Source organism: Telmatherina bonti (assembly GCF_933228915.1).
Source record: "Telmatherina bonti genome assembly, chromosome: 13".
NCBI classification, from domain to species: Eukaryota; Metazoa; Chordata; class Actinopteri; order Atheriniformes; family Telmatherinidae; genus Telmatherina; species Telmatherina bonti.
Window position 1 is genome coordinate 23,922,373 of NC_136611.1, and position 16,757 is coordinate 23,939,129.

The 16,757-nt window shown below is 39.8% G+C and overlaps 2 protein-coding genes across 2 annotated transcripts; one reads left to right on the plus strand and one right to left on the minus strand.

Annotated features, from left to right (window-relative positions):
* Positions 1 to 245: 245 nt before the first annotated feature.
* On the minus strand, positions 246 to 2,742 carry ido1 (indoleamine 2,3-dioxygenase 1; the record flags this gene model as incomplete). Its single annotated transcript, XM_079251687.1, has 10 exons — positions 246 to 649; positions 742 to 890; positions 975 to 1,026; positions 1,104 to 1,221; positions 1,350 to 1,449; positions 1,553 to 1,567; positions 1,680 to 1,798; positions 1,912 to 2,031; positions 2,111 to 2,206; positions 2,650 to 2,742. 10 exons carry the CDS (start codon positions 2,740 to 2,742, stop codon positions 246 to 248), a joined length of 1,266 nt encoding a protein of 421 aa, XP_079107813.1.
* Positions 2,743 to 8,478: 5,736 nt separating this feature from the next.
* On the plus strand, positions 8,479 to 15,096 carry rhobtb2a (Rho related BTB domain containing 2a; the record flags this gene model as incomplete). Its single annotated transcript, XM_079251988.1, has 9 exons — positions 8,479 to 8,632; positions 8,781 to 8,884; positions 8,973 to 9,158; positions 9,259 to 10,199; positions 10,295 to 10,413; positions 11,841 to 11,991; positions 12,106 to 12,194; positions 13,026 to 13,131; positions 14,894 to 15,096. The coding sequence occupies exons 3-9, from the start codon at positions 9,037 to 9,039 to the stop codon at positions 15,094 to 15,096; spliced, it is 1,731 nt and encodes a 576-aa protein (XP_079108114.1). The 5' UTR covers positions 8,479 to 8,632; positions 8,781 to 8,884; positions 8,973 to 9,036.
* Positions 15,097 to 16,757: the final 1,661 nt, after the last annotated feature.

A 16,757-nucleotide genomic window follows, 5' to 3' on the forward strand; every position in this document is an offset into this window, starting at 1 on the left:
AAACCAGGACCAGTACTAGATCATTGAAAATATATAAAGGATGCTTTGAGTATCTGAGAACAATTTCTTGCATTTCTTTGTTTAACAAAAAAAAAAAAAAAAAACCAGAATGTGAGATAAATAAATGACGCCTCTTAATCTTACTCTGAGAAAGAGCTATCATCTTAATGACAGAAAAAATAGATTGTAAAATAATCTGTTTATTTCATGGTCATTGTATGTAGCACTGAATCTTGTTGGAAGGCTCATGTCAACTTTGAGTGTTTAATTCCTTTGCTTGTCTCAGGCACAAGGGCGTCCTTTGTGTGGTCCCTCACTGTTTTTAGGAAGGTCATGATGCCAGAGCCACCGGTGCCCCTCTGCTCCAGTGCTGTGGGAGCTCTGCTGATAATCTCCCCCACCAGGTCCTGGCTCTGGTTACGCAGTTGTCGAGCGTGGGCAGCAGGCACAGTGATGAAACGACTCACTACATTGATGTGGTAGCTGCGCAGAGCCAACAGCTTTGAGACACAGAGATGATAGGCCTGGTTTAGGATGTCGCTGGCCTGCTGCTGGACAAAGCTTCTCAACGGCTTTTGCAAAGAGATATCCTGGATCAATTGCTTATGAGCAGGTGGCATGTAGTTCCTCATGCGTGTGAGAAAGGAACCTGAAAAATGACATTGTCATCACAGTGAATCCTTAAAATCAATCCCAAGAACTTCTGTAAATGTTCAGTGCATAAATATTCATCTGTCTTACTACATTTTTCTTCATGTTTGATTCCCAGAAGTTCATCAAAGCAGTGTAGCAGGCTGCTTTGTGCAGCACTCCCTCCGGAGTACTCCATTGGCTCTGCCTGTACCCCCTCATAAACCAGCCCTTTTGGCATGCAAGGGTTGTCTTTCCACCTACACATACATATGTTGACTTGTTATGTGGAGATGTATACAAATTTTTAAAGCTGGTTTCACTGTACGAGTAGATTTCTGTACCCAGACAGGTAGATCCTCATAATGCCATAGAAGACTGAAGGCTCCACATATACTTAAGGGAAATAACATTTATGAAAATGCTTGTTAATAATTAAGGCAGTATATATCATTACGTGTCTGAATCACTACCTTGCATTAGTTTGAGTGCATCAGTCATGTCTTGTATAGACTGGCTGATGTTCTGGAGGCCTCTGGCTACAGCCTCTGTATCACCACATCTGACACCATTAATGACAACAGGGATGCTCTGCAATGCAGGTACACAAAACTCCTTGGTTATGTCATCATTTTAAGATAACTGTCACTTTCTTTAGTAAATAATACATTTCAAATGTGTATATTATGTAAAAGGAGGTGTTTGTGAAACATTGTTACCCTTAGAGCAGGAACTGCTGCGAGTTCCACCAGAAGAGTGACCAAGAAGAAACCTTTGACACTGTCTCCGCCTGGAAGACTAAGCAGCAACTCCAGGTTCCTGTATGATGCATGAGAGCCAGAAAACTGTGCATGCAGTAGAGTGCGGTACTATTTATGATACAGTACCATATTGTACAAAGTTAAAATGAAAACATACTCACTCCATGTCGAAAGGTCTGACACAGAAAATGTAAAACATAGACATGAAAAGAAAGATAGGTATTTGTTTTTTCACCTTACACATGTGAAATCTGAACAAAACACTTGAGAAGTTGAGTGGCCACTTACCCCTCTGGATCTTTCTTCCTCCAGTTAGCTAACACTGCATCTGCGTGAGTGAGAATTGGAGGAAGTCCTAATTGCTGTGACACCTCCCAGTACGGAACAGCCAGGTTACATGGTAGTATCTTTAACCATTGGTAAAAACGGAAAATCATTTATAAACATTGTATACATTGAGGAGCAACTGTTGGCATAAAGGGAGTGAAGGAGGGAAAGGAAAAACCATAGACTACATTACCTCAACTGTGTCACTCTCTCCGTCCTGCCAGACATATCCCATGGTCATCATGCTGAGGGCCAGGTGGGCCAGCCGTAACTCTCTGTGTTTCTGCAGAAACTTGGTGCTCAGCAGTGGCATCTGAATAGGAGTATAAACTTTGAACAACCTCCCAATAAAAACAGTGAGTTTTCCTTGTCAGTTTATTGCCCCCTTTTACCTTGTTAATATGGGAGCGCAGCTCATGACTGTGCAGAAGCTCTGGGACATGCAACGCAATATCCATCCATGGCTGGTAGTATGCTGGAAGCGTGTGCTGCGAATGTGAAGTTTCAGTAGAGTGAAATGTGAAGAAATGTTTATCAACACAAATAAATAAAACAACGATAACAAATGATGTGCAAGGGATGAAACAATTAATCTAGCTTGAATTTTAAAGTTGATGCTACATGCACAGTGATCTGAAACCTGACAAAGGTGTCAGAACATGTTCCACTTGATAAAGGTCAAATTGTAAAACAAACTTGCATCATCTTTAAATCAATTGTAGTCAGTCATTGCCAATGTTAAGTTCACAGTCTTATGTCATTAAAAAGACCATTTTTGTGTACATGAACATTGTATTTAATTCGGTATAATTGCTTATTCCTAAATCAAAGTCCTGTTTTGAATCTAGTTGCTTGGCTGTCTGACAAACTGCATTTCAATAAGGTAGTCTGGGTAATGATTAAAAAGAACGTGAGAAAATTTTCCACCTACCAAAGGCTCCGGCAGGATAAAGCCAAGTTCCTCAGAAACATGGTAGGGGTCCAGAGTGAAAGGAGTTTTGGGATCTGTTTCAGGGGACGCCATAGAGGTAGTAAGAAAAGTCAAAAGACAGCAAGAGTTCTTTGACTATCTGAATGGTTGAGAAGACCCCAGCCTGACTGGACTGGACTCTGGCACGAGCTGTTGTCAGCTATGGTTATTGCTTACACAACATTTATCCCTGAAATGAACTCTTGCACAATTGAAAGTAAAATGCAGCAAATCAATACCTAACTTCACTTTGGGATTCATTTTGTAGAACACCTAGTGTGAATATTATATATAATCACAGTATAATTATTTTAATAAAAATTATATTATTGTTATTCAAAATCATATATTAAATTAGAAAATAAGCAAAAAAACAAATATTTGATCACAGTTGTTATAAAATGTTATCTAACTGATATGTATTAAGGAAACATCAGCTTCGTTCCAAGAAAAACTGATTAATGATCAAACATACTAATCAACAGAACTAAAAGCTTTATGTTTTATTTAATCCAGTCTTATATTAATTCAATTAAAGATTCAATAAACTAACATGGACAAGTTCCCAAACAACACCTTATCTGGTATAGATAGATAGATAGATAGATAGATAGATAGATAGATAGATAGATAGATAGATAGATAGATAGATAGATAGATAGATAGAATTTGTTTTAACGTGAGGAAATTCTTCTACCTTGGATGTAACTTCACAACAACAAAGGATTGAAGAGTTTAGGAATTTAGACCACTAACACCACCTAGTGGAACAGACGGATCACTGCAGGATTTATAACACTTGACACCTTTTGTAAAAAGAAAAGATATCTGTATAACTGAAAGGATTCAGATCTTAATAAAGATTTCCATACATAACACTAGGACCATTTGCTAAAGTTACATAATATTGCTTAAATGTAACAGAGTAAAGGGAATATACGTCTATTCTACCGTCACAAAACAATCCTTGTTCAAATCAGCTTAACAAACTGAGGCACTTCTTTCACAACAACTGCAGAGCAGATTTGCATAAATGCATGTGCAAGTATAAAGGTCCACTGTAATATGATCTCCTTGGTATTGGCGCAGATTAATGCTGGAACAGCGAGTGGGAGTACAACTTAGAAGGAGTATTTTAAAGCAAACCCAAACTAATGAAGGAAGAAAGTGGAAATAACTCTTGAGATTGTGATTGCTGTAGATTTTAAGATTATTGCAAATTCCTTGATGAGACTTTGTGAAGAGTTCAGTAAACTCAACTGGAGCAGCAAATACTATTGAGCTGACAGTGAACACTCTCCAAGGAAGCCTTCAATCATCACCTTACAATGGCTGTCAGTGATTGTGAATGGTAAGTTACTTTCTACTTGACTGTATGACACCAGAACGTTGCCCTAACGCTACATTACTTAAATTACAAGTAACCTGGTGATTTGTAATGTAATGTTCAGCAGTTATAATTCTTTTAATAATTTTAGTGGTACAACATGATTGATATATCTTTATTTGCAACAAAACAATAACACAATCAATTAACAGCTTAAAGAAAAGTTATATCTGGAAAAATCCATTTGTTCCATACTGACAGTTCTATATTTTGTGTGCAAACCTGATTACCCATACATATATATATATATATATATATATATATATATATATATATATATATATATATATATATATATATATATATATATATATATATATATATATATATATATATATATATATATATATATATGGCTGGGGAGGGGTTTGGTCAGTGGCCTTTCTGTGCGGAGTCTGCATGTTCTCCCCGTGCATGCATGGGTTCTCTCCGGGTACTCCGGCTTCCTCCCACCATCCAAAGACATGGTTAGGTTAATTGGTTACTCTAAATTGCCCCTAGGAATGAGTGTGAGTGGTTGTTCGTCTCTCTGTGTGGCCCTGCGATGGACTGGCGAGCTGTCCAGGGTGTACCCTGCCTGTCGCCCAAAGTTGAAATTATAAGCAATTGGCAAGACACACCCAATAAAGGAGTGGTTCTGCAGGTGGTGACCACAGACCACATCTCAGTTCCGATGCTTTCTGGCTGATGTTTTGGTCACTTTTGAATGCTGGCGGTGTTTTCACTCTAGTGGTAGCATGAGATGGAGTCTGCAACCCACACAAGTGGCTCAGGTAGTGCAGCTCATCCAGGATGATACATCAATGCAGCTGTGGCAAGAAGGTTTGCTGCGTCTGTCAGTGTAGTGTTCAAAGCATGGAGGTGCTACCAGGAGACAGGCCAGTACATCAGGAGACATGGAGGAGGACGTGGGAGGGCAACAACCCAGCAGCAGGACCACTACCTCCTTCTTTGTGCAAGGAGGAACAGGAGGAGCACTGCCAGAGCCCTGCAAGATGAGCTCCAGCAGGCAACAACCGTGCATGTGTCTGCTCAAACAGTCAGAAACAGACTCCATGAGGGTGGTATGAGGGACCGACGTCCACAGGTGGGGGTTGTGCTTACAGCCCAACACCATGCAGGACGTTTGGCATTTGCCAGAGAACACCAAGATTGGCAAATTTGCCACTGGCGCCCTGTGCTCTGCGACAGACGTGACAGAGTCTGGAGAAACTGTGGATAACGGTCTGCTGCCTGCAACATCCTCTAGCATGAACAGTTTGGCAGTGGGTCAGTAATAATGTGGGGTGGCATTTCTTTGAAGGGCCGCACAGCCCTCCATGTGCTCGCCAGAGGTAGCCTGACTCCCATTAGGTACCAAGATCCTCGGACCCCTTGTGGCACCATATGCTGGTGCAGTTGGCCCTGGGTTCCTCCTAATGCAAGACAATGCTAGACCTCATGTGGCTGGAGTGTGTCAGCTGTTCCTGCAACACGAAGGCATTGATGTTATGGACTGGCCTGCCCGTTCCCCAGACCTGAATCCAATTGAGCACATCTGGGACATCATGTCTCGCTCCATCCACCAACGCCAAGTTGCACCACAGACTGTCCGGGAGATGGCTGATGCTTTAGTCCAGGTCTGGGAGGAGATTCCTCAGGAGAGCATCTGCCGCCTCATCAGGAGCATGCCCAGGCGTTGTATGGAGGTCATACAGGAGGCCACACATACTACTGAGCCTCATTTTGACTTGTTTAAAGGACATTACATCAAAGTTGGACCAGCCTGTAGTGTGTTTTTCCACTTTAATTTTGAGTATAACTCCAAATCCAGACCTCCATTGGTTGATACATTTGATACATTGATCATTTTTGTGTGATTTTGTTGTTAACACATTCAACTATGGAAAGAACAAAGTATTTGATAAAAAATATTTCATTCATTCAGATCTACAACATGTTACTTGAGTGTCCCCTTTATTTTTGAGCAGTGCATATAGTGTGTATATATATATATATATATATATATATATATATATATATATATATATATATATATATATATATATATATATATATATATATATATATATATATATATTCAATGTGCACACGTAGATCTGTTATTTCTCTCCAATGAGCTGGCCCCACATTATTAATTACAAGAAGATAAATGCATTTAGTCCAATAGCTGTTCTTGGTTTATTTACACCTTCTTAAATAAAGCTATGCAGTGTAAATAAATAAATAAACCTGCCTGCACAATAAAATTGTGCAAAGAGAATGCATGTTCGTGCTGGACGGGTAGCCACTCCATCTTTGGAGCAGTGGAATGAGATTTGTGCGACTTTAAAGTGGATCAGTGTTTTGTAATGATTTCCCCCCTTTGTGAGCCTGCCTATTATTAGCTACGGAGGCCTTACAGTAAGCGGAGCTGGCTCCATGACGGTCAGGGTTGCAGCTCTGCAACGCGACGCGACACCAACACCACCGTTCACGTTTTTGTCGATGCGGTCGCACATTTCGCGCTGATCCGGGGGTGGGCTCTTTTTTTTTTTTTTTTTTTTTTTTTTGCCTAAACGTCTGCAGTCAATCAGAAATTTGGAGCCTGGTTCACCTTGCCTTGAAGATGAAGTTAAATACGAGTTGTCGTCAGGTGCAAGCCGCATCCGATGGATCCCTGCGTTTTATCAGGTTCATTGACCAGCCCGATGCAGCACTTCCTTATGTTGCGGTAAGTGGGATCCACAATGTTTACGACAAAGGAATCAAACTGAATTTATTTCCTTATCGGTGGTGTTGCGATGGACTCAGTTGGCGCCGGATTTACAAGCTCAAGAGTCAGTGACGGAGCGTTACATAAGGTGTAATGCAGCAAAGCCTCATGACTGGTATCTCGGTGGTGGAGGGACTGTTCGGTCCTTCTGGTAGGATATGCACTTGTTTTATCATCTTTGAAATAGCTGATGTCGGAGGTCGCAAACGTGTTCAGTGACTTTGTATTTGAGATGAGACATTCAGGACACTGTTTGACTTATGTTGAACATCTGACCATGTTGAAAATGATGAAGTAAATCGAGAGTTGCGCAGTGTACTGTATGCTGTGACAGGAAGGGCATATGGTGAAGCAATATTAAAGGCGGAGTAGCTTTATAATATTATGTAGGCCCAGTTTTAGGTCACATACTGGGAAATGTTTGTGCCCCAAGACATGCAAAACAAGGAATGTGGATAGGGCAGTCAGTGACCAGCAGATTTTATGAATGACAACGACAGAGTAACCCATAATAGTGTATAGTGAGCAAAAGCACAGGGCATTGTACACATGAAAACACCATGCTGCTTGAACAAACAGAACTCACAGTCTACCTTTCTTCCCCCAAAACCTTTGTCACCTAAAGTGATGATTTACTATTTTTTTCTTGATATTGACTTCCATAAGTCCATATTATTATTAAAAGGGAAGGACTAGCTGACCTCATTCATATGATGGCAGCATCAATACCATCTAAACATGAATGAATAGTAATGAGGACAAAGAGCAATTGTGTGATGGTTTAAAAGGGAACAAGGGAAAAGGATGCTGAGTAAACATGCACGCTTGAGACTGTAGTCCAGTGTACTACAATGACACATCTTTGACTCAAATAAAATAATTTTGCATGGTAACAGATCATTAAGAATATGATTGAGCCACTATTTGAGCTGCATTACATGAGCTGTAGCACAGTGACACAGATCACTGTTTACTTGGAAACCAGTTTGGATTCTGAAATGATCATCTACCATTTTACGAGCTCAAAATGGGTATTCAATTTTTCTCTCTATTTAATTCATGTGTATGACATGAAAGCAGGTCTGATATATTTTGATTGACTGTAATGTATGTGCTGTGATGAACCTAATCTTAAATGTTAGTTAGCTTAATTTGAATTTAACATGAAAGGCAAGGTAAGTATGATCATGCAGGGAAAGAAATATCAGACATTACATGGCTTATTCTAATCTATAGTTGAAAATAGTATAGTAGAAAAACAGTTGGAAATTAATGCCATTATCCATTTGTTAAAATTTTGTGTTCAACTCATTGCTCATTACTAATAAAACTATATATATATATATATGTATGTATGTATGTATGTATGTATGTATGTATAAGTCTTGAATAGATTTTATGGTGCGGGTCACTTTAAGGAGCCAGAATGGGGAACTTGTGAATGAGCACAGAGAAGTCACGAGACTGCCCATTGATAGCTCTGCAGGCAGATTGAGCAGTGCAGATGAGGACTCCTGAGTGCATGTTATGTCCGGATAATAGTGTAAGACTTCTAACTCTGATTGCAGCTTTTTTAGCGCTTCTCTTTAAATTTCATCAGGTCCCAGTTGAAAGATTCTGATATGGACTATGAGAGACCAAACGTTGAAACTATCAAGTGTGTGGTGGTAGGAGACAATGCAGTTGGAAAGACCCGCCTTATTTGTGCCCGAGCCTGCAATGCCACACTGACTCAGTACCAGTTACTCGCTACACATGTGCCCACAGTCTGGGCTATTGACCAGTACAGAGTATGCCAAGAAGTGAGTATGAAAGCTTCAAACTTCAAAATTTTTTAATTGCTAGTATTTAAAAACATTTTTAAGCATATTGTTCTTATTGATTTGTAATATTTTAGTTTTTTGCACAAACTAGCTGCTGAATGTTCATAAATGTTTTTATCTCTGTTAGGTGTTAGAGCGCTCCAGAGATGTAGTGGATGATGTCAGTGTTTCTCTCCGGCTCTGGGATACTTTTGGAGACCATCACAAAGACCGGCGTTTTGCTTATGGCAGGTGAGAACTTGGAAGATGTTGCTGGTCAACTAACGCTTGCTACAATACTGTCTTAGGTGAAATAATCTGAACTTCTTCTTCCATTTAGGTCAGATGTTGTGGTACTGTGTTTCTCGATCGCCAATCCCAACTCATTGTACCATGTGAAGACCATGTGGTACCCTGAGATCAAGCACTTCTGCCCACGTGCTCCTGTTATATTGGTAGGCTGCCAGCTGGACCTGCGCTATGCAGACCTGGAGGCAGTAAACAGGGCGCGGAGGCCTTTAGCCAGGTAATTGGACTTGTTTTCTTAAAGTTTACAGCAACTGGAGATAAGTCATATTTACTTTTTCTATTCCAGAACTGCCTTTGATACATTTACTTGTTTTCAGGCCCATTAAATCCAATGAGATCCTTCCTCCAGAGCGAGGCCGGGAGGTGGCCAAAGAGTTGGGAGTGCCATATTATGAAACTAGTGTTGTTGCTCAATTTGGAGTCAAGGACGTCTTTGATAATGCCATCCGAGCTGCACTCATCTCACGCCGCCATCTGCAGTTTTGGAAATCTCACCTCAGAAATGTTCAGCGGCCTCTCCTTCAAGCGCCCTTCCTGCCTCCGAAACCTCCCCCACCTATAATCACTGTGCCTCCTCCCCCATCCACCACAGAGGAGCATCCAGTTGGTCTTCTAGAGGACCCACACTGTGCTGACGTCATCCTGGTCTTGCAGGAGCGACAGAAAATCTTTGCACACAAGATATATTTGGCGACATCCTCCTCAAAGTTCTACGACCTTTTTATCATGGACACGCAGAATGAGGAGAGCGAAAAGCCGCCTCGGGCTCCTCTCTCTGGCAGAGAGCTGCTGATGCGTGCTGCTAGTTTTGATGTTTGTGAGAGCAACGATGATGGAGATAGAGCCAACCTGAGAGCCTGTACTAGTGATGGGACGTTGAAAGACTCTGAAGGGTGCCGGCGAGGCCGGTTGCTTTCCTCGTGGAGTCGCGCCTTTGTCAGCATCCAGGAAGAGCTGGTAGAAGATCCTGTAACATACAGCCCCAGACCCATGACTGTAGTGCACATGGACCAGTCCATGCAGCTCGGGCCTTTTCGAGCAGTTCTTCGCTACCTGTACACTGGTCAACTAGATGAGAATGAGAAAGAGCTAATGCAGATTGCACACATTGCTGAACTGCTGGAGGTCTTTGATCTGCGGATGATGGTGGCAAACATACTTAACAATGAAGCCTTCATGAATCAAGAAATCACCAAAGCCTTTCATGTACGCCGCACAAACAGAGTTAAAGAGTGTTTGGCCAAAGGCACCTTCTCCGGTGAGTGAACATTATTATCCTTCATCATCATTATTTATCTGTCTTGCATGAAGTGCATTCAGTTGTGAATGAGGCGCTTCCTTATCATTTTGCAGATGTAGTATTTAAGCTAGATGATGGGACGATCATGGCCCACAAGCCCTTACTCATCTCTAGTTGTGACTGGATGGCAGCTATGTTTGGTGGGCCTTTTGTGGAGAGCCTCACCAAAGAGGTAAGCTTAGTAAAGACCAAAAAGAGAATAAAGCAGGAATTAGTCCAAGTTTTTGTAACATTTACTTTTGAGTGAACTCCTAAAAAATAAAACAGAAATTACTAAACAACTACACAAAGCACACAAGCATTGAAAAGATCATGACATGTCCTGACCTTAATATAAATCCAATGGACGATGTGTGGAAAGTATAATTCAATTAGAGGATTCCAAATCTGTTTTAATACAATTAAGCTGGCTTTGTGATCCCAACATACTGCTACTCTTGAGTTTTGTTACTTTGTTTTTTTTAAGTTGAAAAAAAATTAGTATTTGATATTTATACTTATTAGAGAAAAGATTACTTCTTATAGTTTGGGATTAAGATAAAGCGATTTTACATGATCAGATGTCACAGTACCCCAGTGCTATTTTTAGATGTATTAACCAATTATCAGCTTTAAGAGTTTGCAACACATCATGCTGTTCTTTTCTGTTTATCATTGCTGCTGCAGTCAAAGTACACATGAAGTTTGAAAGAAATAGCTTTCTTTGATTATTATTTTAGCACATCTCTGAATAGAATGGTTTTACTTTATCACGTAATCAATCCAGGTATAACTGGAAAAGCACTTCCATTAATCAGCTGATTTCCACCCATAGTGTGAAGAATCCTTTTAAAAAGTCCTGTGTCCACAATTTCTTCTGGATCAAAATCCTTTCTCAGCAAAAATCACTAAAATTCACCCAGTAGCGTTCTTGTTTTATGTGTATATTTGCTAGCAGACAAATAAATGTAGGATTAAAAAAAAAAAACTCCTTGGTGGAAGTAATATGTTGGTATCTGTAGCTGTAGATTTCTGTACTTATGTCACAGTTGTCCCGCCAATGCCTTTAGATATGTGTCTCACTTTTGAGATGCTTTGGATAAATGAAAAGAATCTGGAGTTCTGTTGATTTTGATCAGATTTTTATAATAGTAAGTTTACATACTGTTGTAAAAGAAAAAAAACCACAACAAAAATAAACACGTTTTTTCCTCATACTGTATATTTCTGCATCCGTTCTTGCCACCGCCTGTATAAGATGTTTAATTTCTGATCTTGTGTCTTCAAGGTCTCTCCCATGAAAAAAAACAAGTCCTTTCTGATTGTTCAGAGAGTAAACCAAAAGTGGCAAAGAGGGTGGCTGCTAATCCTTTGTTTGAGAGACACCAAACTAGCTACTTATTAGATATTGTGCAAATGAGTTACATGATGAAGCAAACAATGAATGGAACAAACAAACAGCAAAAAGCCTGAATTGAGAGTTTCAGACAATTAAGTAAACTTAGGTTTTACAGAATAAACTTAGTTTGTTTCTAATTTCTTGCTTTGTAGCCAAGGAGACTTTTCCAAGCACAAACAAAAAGTATAGTTATGACTAAATCATATGTTTTTGTTTCTAAGGTGCTGTTTCCCAACACAACTCGCAGCTGTATGAGGGCTGTGCTGGAGTATCTCTACACGGGGAGGTTTTGTTCTCGGTCGGACCTGGATGCAATGGAGCTCATTGTTCTTGCGAATCGTCTTTGCCTCCCCCACCTGGTTGCACTTACAGGTATTACATTTGATAGAGTTAGTACCCAGCAAATTATAGGATTGTATTACAGAAAGCCTTTGTACACCTTTTCAAATGATTGACTACAGCATCTAGCTTTTATGTGTCTTTCAGAGCTCTACACAGTAACAGTACTGACAGAGGCAGCAATGATGGGAACTGACATTGATGGAGATGTGCTGGTGTACTTGGACATGGCTCAGGTAATATGAGCTGTCAATTACTCCAAATAAGTACAGCTCCTGAAGCCTTTATTTATGCTTCCGCAAACTGGATCTTTATTAACAATGCCATTACTCAGAGAAAACATCTGTGGAAGCTGAAATATTCTTTAAGCCCAGTAGATGGGGCCAACGAAGTGTTTTCCCACTGTTTTCTATCAGTAAAGCGCAACCACAAAGCAGGCAAAAAAACCCCAAAACAAAACAAGTATTTTTGCATCATGCTATAAATATATATATATTTTTTGCAAATACTTTAATAAAAATGAGATTTTAACATAAGCAGAACAAGTGTTACATGCCTTACCAGGTAGCATGGTAGTAAAATGAAGGTGGGTTTTCTTTTTTTCTTTTTTTTTTTTTTTCTTTTTTTAAGTTCATAATATACTTTCTCCATCTTAGCTGTGCTTTTGTAGGTTGCCAAATCAACTTGCTATATTTATAATGATGTTGATTAAAGTATTTTCTTTGAGTGTAGCTGAAAAATAAATGTATATAATGACAGAATCTCCGGCCACAGTTTAATTGCAAATAATCTAAATTGACTGATTTATTTCCTGAGTCAAAAGATTATAAGACAATCCAAAAAATAACATTCAAAAGAGTAAAACCTGTTTCCAGCGTGATTCTTGGTATTAAAAACCTCCAAGGAAGTCAAGTAATTGAAATGGCCATTATACTCATTTTAATTATGAATAGATATATTTCTTTCATTGACAGATTAAACATTTTGCTGTTCAATTCAACCTAAATAATATGATAAAATCTCTACATTCAGGGAACAGGAATAACTAAAATGTTGTATGTTGCCAGTTCCATGGTGCCCAGCAGCTCACTGGATGGTGTCTGCATCACATCTGTACCAACTACAACAGTGTCTGCCGAAAATTTCCCCGAGATATGAAGGCCAAGTCCACAGGTAGGATGCACATGATATGCATTTGCTAGCATTTAAATGACATTCAACGCCTTTTCATTCAAAGTGAATGCTTAGTTGACATAGACCTATGACAAACAATAAAAGATAATAATAATTTAGAGCAGGGGTGGGGAACCCTGGTCCTCGAGGGCCATAATCCTGCAGATTTCCCATGTATTCCTGCTCCAGCACACGTGATTTAAATCAAATGGATCTAACAGCTAATCAAATCTACACAGTGATGAATTCATTTGAATCTGGCGTGTTGGAACAGGAAGACATCAAAAACTTTAAGGACAAGGGCCAAGGTTCCTCACACTTGGCCATAAAATGCCACTATGTTCCAACCGCTTTTAAAAATCTGTAGTTCCTATGTTTGGCTATGTGGAACATACATAGACTGTATATAAAAAGATGAACAGAGCCTCTGTGATGTCACCCATTGGTTTCTGAAGAGCTGAACTGAAGCTTGGTGGGCGGTTCCTACCATCGCCATCTTGGCAGAGGCATGCACATCGTCTCGCTCGGAAAATACAAATATGGACAAAGAGGTGGAGCTGAGAGGGCAGTCATGAGCGTTATGGTGGATGATTGACATCGAGCGAACTCCGAGCTTTCTGTATCTAACTGAGCTAACCCGGAAATAACTGGAGCTAACTGGCCTATGGAGGTAAGCGGGCTACAGATAAGTCACATTGTTAACTGGCTAAAAACCGCGGTTGTTCTTCTTACTGGAAGTGGGAATCGAGTGCCTGTCAATCAAAAGGACACGCGCCTCAATATGCGGAACTTCAAGATTAAATTACTTTTAAACAGGCGAGTTCGAAAAAAACTCACTTCCCCCACAATTGTCATGAAGGTAACCTGACCTATTAACCCAAAAATGGATTTTTGAACCAGGCTGTAAACATGTTTATTTCTGCCGTGAAGTTGGTCTTTTTAACATGGGAGTCTATGGGGATTTGCTCTGTTTTGCAGCCCCTAGTGGATGAAGGGGGAACTGCAGTTTTATACACTTCTGCATCGGCTTCACTTTTAACCACCAGAAGCTATGTCCATCTCTTTATGTACAGTCTATGGGAACATGGCACAGAAAGCTGACCAAAGGAAATTAAATTTGTCAAAGTTGATTGACCTTTCCACCACATTAAAGGTAGAGTATATAAGATTTTCAATATTTTCAAAATAAATTAACTAAAATAATAACTACAATCATAATTAGATAGTTTTTTAAACATGTAGGTTCCAGTCTGTCCATATTTGATGCGTTATTAAATTACAAGTTTTATTAATGACAAAGACCCTTCTTGAATGTTTTCTGACTAGTAAAAAAAAAAGTACTTTTTTTCCACCAGTAGGGTGAGTATAAGCCCATTTATTGCAGAGCGGCTCTGAGCTACAGCTCACAAGTGATTCCTGCCCTCATTGGAGCTGGCAAGGAAGGGTGAAGGGTGAGTTTTGCTCATTACTGCCAACCTGTGGTCGTTTGTGGAGGTAGCAGTTTTGTGGTTTTGCTCACGACCTTGTGTTTGCCACCTGGGGGGTGGAAAGAATCACCTTGAAATCTTACATACTCTGCCTTTAAGCATATTTCACTGTATAGAGCTATAGAGTGAGGGGCTCTTTAAAGGAAAGGTTACTGTCTATGCTGTACTGGTTTAATCAATAATCCAAAACTTATGATCTCCAGTCGTTCTGACAGAAACCAATTCTTAAAAGTTATCTGGCATTTTCAAATTCCTAAAACAAATTCTTCTGACAGAGAACCAAGAATACTTTGAGAAACATCGCTGGCCACCTGTTTGGTACTTAAAAGAAGATGACCACTACCAAAGAGCACGCAAAGAGCGTGACAAGGAAGACTACTTGTACCAGAGACGACAATGTAAACGCAAGTGGCTCTTCTGGAACCTCCCCTCTTCCCCAAACTCAAACTCTCCCTCCGGCTCATCTGCTGTCATCTGACCAAGTGGTAAGGTCAGACCCAGTCTGGAGTGCATTGATGTGTCAGTGTAAGTTGTAAAAGATACAGCAGAAGATACGCACTGCTTGCTTAGTAAACCCAATTATTCAGGCACACTGTTCTCCTCCTGCCTAGACAGGCAAACAACTCTCCAGGCAAGTGAGGCTAGCTCAGCCTGGTGAATAAAGCGATGCATTTAGATCCTTAGAAATCTAACTTGGTTTGTATGACTCAAACCTCAGTGATATAAACCCCTATAGAAAACGTTACAGTGTAACTGGCGCAAACATTGATTCATGTGTTCCACAATCTGAGTATTAAGCTTAAAGAAAAAACAAGGACTCTGCTGGCACAGAACCATCCACCTGTGGTCATTTATCACCGTTAATCCGTGAACTGATAACCAAGTGCTGCTTATCGGCTGCAACAACCAGCAATTCAACACAAAACTTAAGTCTCAGAGATGTAACACTTTGCCCTTAAGTGTTTGTACAATCTGCCAAACTGTGGGTGCAGAATGATTTCACTGAGCGGAGGGAACAATAGCATGGCCTGCCCGGAAACGGTTACTGAAGATGTTCATTCTGATTCTAATTCTCATTGTCAATATCATCATGTCTGCATAAAAAAAACAACACTGGCAACTTCTTCTTTTGTCTATTTTTGTACTGTAATTTTTTTTATTTTTAAGTATTTGTCTACAGCTTACATAACTAATCATAGTGTGAGTCTGGACACACTCACCATTTACATATTGTGATTTGTGGCTGCTTGTCACAAAAGGGCTTCAGTTCACATGAATGCATTCAGTGTCTTGTGACAAAATAATCAAAATCAAGACAGATATTTATTTCCTGTAAAATGCCAGAAAAAACAATAATAATTTATGTGTTGCTGAATTTGGCTTGCTAGCACACATTTCCTGATTATTTTAGTCTTCTACTGAATGAATCCTTCATCTTGATCACTGTTATCCAGGAAAGTGACACATAACACACTTATTTTCAGAACTGAAGGTAATTGCCATGACTTTATGTATGTATCTGTCTCTGGTGGTGATTTTACCTTTAGAGATTTATCTTGGATGATTAGCGGCTGCCTCCTGACTGTCTCCTGTTAGGTATGTAAGACTTGTTCATATGAAAGGCTTCCTCACACTTGGGTGAGGTCATCTCTACTTTTCAAGCACTTTCTAGACTCCACAGAGGAACCTCAAGTAGCAGCATTAAGGACTGTATGGCGTTAATGCAGAAGAAGGCCAAGATATTTCATCTGTTTCCAAAATAGAGGTTAAGATCAAATCCTTTTTTTCTTTATTTGTTTTGCACACCTCATGACTACATGTTCAAGATTGTCATCTACTGCTGTACTTGATTGTAGGATGAGCTGCAGAATTATTTGATAAGCAGGCATGGTGCTTTGTGAGGATGAGTTGTATTGTAAATTGTACAAATATCAGCTGAATTGCAAACAACTTGCATCACTTTAATGTGCTGTTACCTAATATTGTGCATTGCTGGCAGTGAGCAGAATCTTACAGTATTTTCTGACTAATACTGAATATAAACTTGACTTTTCTGACTTGTATTTAGTTACTGTGCAGCTACAAACTGTTGTTGAAAATGACAGAATATTCATTGTGCTGACCTCCAGGTACATCTGT